The sequence below is a fragment of the Cibotium barometz genome, chromosome 54 (genome assembly GCF_041138505.1).
Source record: "Cibotium barometz isolate CiBa-2024 chromosome 54, ASM4113850v1, whole genome shotgun sequence".
In the NCBI taxonomy this organism is placed as follows: domain Eukaryota; kingdom Viridiplantae; phylum Streptophyta; class Polypodiopsida; order Cyatheales; family Cibotiaceae; genus Cibotium; species Cibotium barometz.
Window position 1 is genome coordinate 20,918,365 of NC_141099.1, and position 3,501 is coordinate 20,921,865.

Consider the following 3,501-nt stretch of genomic DNA (forward strand, 5'->3'; position numbering starts at 1 on the left):
TATTTATTAGCTCCCAGCTTTATAAAGTGTGATTGTTTACTTTAAATGAGAAATTTTATAATTGTAAATGCTCATGCAAGTTATTGAACAATGATTGGTTGTTTAATGTCTCATATCATGTTAGCCTAGTTATAAGATTTTTTACTTCATGTTATGTTTTTATGTGAGTTGTTATTTTTTTGAGTTCTCTTTTGAATATTAACAAGCCATAGGTACATTTAGTCAATGATTAATTTAGATTATCACCCTATCTAGCCATAGAGTGGTTTTTCATATTGTAATTTGACATCTACATGATGATCAACTTACATTTCACCTTACAAAAGTTATAATTTCTTACATGTTATGAGAGCTTGGGCTATATAAGCCATCTCCATCCAGCCACCTTTGGCCAATCCTCGTGTTTAAACTAGCACTGTTTGGCATCTAGGTACACTCATTACAAAGTTTCTTCTCCTCGATCATGCCCACCACCTTGTGTGCACTGGGGTGTGAGCTTATGATATAAGATGGGTAGGTTGAACCCATTTAATCACGTTTCATATATCTGGTGTGAGAAGTAGGGTCAAATATTTTTTTAAAGGCGCATCAGTTGAAGGGTTGGAAACACCATGAAGGTTTAATTATTTGAAGGATATTTTTATCGCCATGTGCATGGGAGTGAAACAAATGGTCTAATGTGATGGTTTTTATACATGTGTGTATGTGTGTGTACACACACACATCAAATGGTTTGGTTTTGTTCTTGTTGCCACGACGCATTATCAAATTCTAGGCATGCGTAACTATAGGGGCTTTGAATGAATAAGGGTGGTGTGGATGGTGGTAGAACCTTTTGCGTGTTTATGTGAATTGTTATTTCTATGAGTTCTCTTTTGAATATTAACAGCCAGAGCTACATTTAGTCAATGATTAATGTATGATTATCACCCTATTTACTCAAGCTATAGAGTGGTTTTTCATATTGTAATTTGATGTCTATCTGATGTGATCAACTTACGTTTCACTACTTTCTTACATGTTTCACATTTAAGCCATCACCATCTGGCTAACCTAGCATTGTTTGGCATCTAGGCATACTCAACACAAAGTGTCTTCTCCTCATGTAAGTGGCTTTATAAAATAGAGCAATCGACAATAATAACATTGATGAGGGAGGAGCATTGAATAGGATTGATATTTTCTTGTAGATTGCTTAGTTGCATCTTATTAATATGTCTATTTATTGGCTCCCAACTTTATAAAGTGTGATCGTGTACTCTAAACGGGAAATAAACGCTCATGCAAGTTATTGAATAATGATTCGTTGTTTACTAATGTTTCTTATCGCGTCAGGCTAGCTTTTAAGTTCTTTAATTTCATGTTACATTTTTATGTGAGTTGTTATTTCTCCGAGTTCTCTTTTGAACATTAACAAGCCACATGTACATTTAGTCAATGATTAATGTATGATTATCACTCTATTTCGCCAAGCTGTAGAGTGGTTTTTCATATTGTAATTTGATGTCTATGTGATGATCAACTTATGTGTCACCTTTAAATTTGGGAGTCACCCTGTATATTCGAGGGATGGATGTTGACCATCAATGCATGTAGATCATGCCCGTGCCACCTTGTGTGAACTGGTATACGAGTTGATGATGTAAAATGGGTGGGTTGAACACGTTTAATCACATTTGCTATGTGTGGTGTGAGAAGTGGGGTCAAATATTTTTTGAACGGTTGGAAATGCCAAAAAGCCTTATAAAGGTTTAATTATTTAAAGGATATTTTTCTCACCTCTTTCTCTCATCCTCGCTGCCATAAGAACCTGCAATGCAACCCTGTTTTGATGCACGAATCCTTGCGTAACCGCTAGCCCTTGACCAATGCGGAGATACCTGTATATGACCTGGTTAACGTTTGCATCACCTACCCGCCGTTGGGCAAAAATGAGATTCTGGTTTAGGGTTGGCAATGCTCACACCCTCTAAGGAGGATAGACATTTCGATCACCCTGGCGCATGCTTTCAAATTAGTGCCCATCAATATGTGGATTCCAGCGAGTTTCCCATGCCTGGGTTTACAGAAAACCTAAACCTAAGCCACTTGCCACGTGGACGCTCGTGAACTCCCCTTTTCTCGTGCCCAGCTTCCGCATCGTCGATCCCTTCATCAGACGCATTAAGTGCTACATGGAGATAGTGCCGAGGACCACCTTGTGTGAACTGGTATGAGTTGATGATGTAAGATGGGTGGATTCACATTTGTTATGTGTGGTGTGAGAAGTGGGGTCAAATATTTTTTGAAGGGTTAGAAATGCTTAAAAGGCTTATAAAGGCTTAATTATTTAAAGGATATTTTTCTCACCATGTGCATGGGAGTGAAACAAATGGCCGAGTGTGATGTGGGTGTTCCATGATTTAATGGTTTTTATATATACATACATATAAAGTTATACAAATCAAATGATTTAATGGTTTTTATACATACATATAAATTTATATAAATCAAAGGGTTTGGTTTTGTTCTTGTGCGTGATCAAATTCTGGGCCTGCGTAACTGTAGAGGCTTAAGGGTGGTGCGGACGGTGGTAGAACGGTTCGCGCCGGCCGTGCTGGAGCGAAGCGCGCTGAGAAGTTCAACACACCTTGCAGGCGCCCGGATGGTCGTTTCACATTATAGCTCAGCAGTTGCCAGTGGGTGTAGACAGGGCCGCCGTCGTTCAGGATGTCCGCCAGCGGGACGGTGACGGTGCCCACGACCCTGCATGATTTGGGGTTGGGCAGGGACGAGCGGCTGCGCTGGCCGAAGAGTCGGATGACAAGAAAGGCGCTCCTGAGGGTGGGGACGTTCTTCACGGTGATCGTGAGGCCCGGATGGTGCTTGGGCCAGACGGGGTACAAGGTGCCGTCTTCGTCTGCGTCCTGGGCGTCTGCGCGAGGCAGGGCGGACGAGTGGGGAAGATCGCGCGGGTCGATTTTGTGCAGGCCGTCGATACGCGTGCCTCCGCGTGTGACCCAGGCGACGGCGTAGGGGTGCATAATCTTGCCTACTTTCAGGCGTCGGACGTCCTTGAGATCCTCGGCGGAGCTGATGCGCAGCTCCAGCATATTGGCTACGTCGTCCATACGGTGGTGTGCACGTGCGGCCGATTGCAAAAAGCAAGGAGAGTAGGAATAAACGACGGAGGAAAGCAGCGTTGCTTAATTACGTGAGCGCATTTGCTGCGCTCTCGCGCTCTCTCTCTCTCTCGTGCAGCTAATGGATGCTCCTCTTCTTATATATTTAGGCTTTCATACAGCTGCGCGGAAGGCCAACAGACCTTTCCTCGTATTTTCTTTCGGAACAGACTTTGACTTTGACTTAGCACGTATTTGACTTCGTCAAGTCGTTCCGCGTGTCTCATCTACGTGTCTTAGTTAATCAGCGTTCTAGCAAAAGTTGCAAATCCAGCGATCATCATTGGGTGTGTCATCCGTCCGTCTTTAAAGGTTCAAAACCTTCACAAAGGGAAACACA

The 3,501-nt window shown here is 42.5% G+C and overlaps 1 protein-coding gene across 1 annotated transcript; it reads right to left on the reverse strand.

The window, feature by feature from the left end:
- Positions 1-1,445: 1,445 nt before the first annotated feature.
- Positions 1,446-3,228, reverse strand: LOC147607939 (uncharacterized). The gene has a single exon (XM_086789667.1). The coding sequence runs from the start codon at positions 3,108-3,110 to the stop codon at positions 2,490-2,492; it is 621 nt and encodes a 206-aa protein (XP_086645793.1). The 5' UTR covers positions 3,111-3,228; the 3' UTR covers positions 1,446-2,489.
- Between the last annotated feature and the right edge of the window lie 273 nt (positions 3,229-3,501).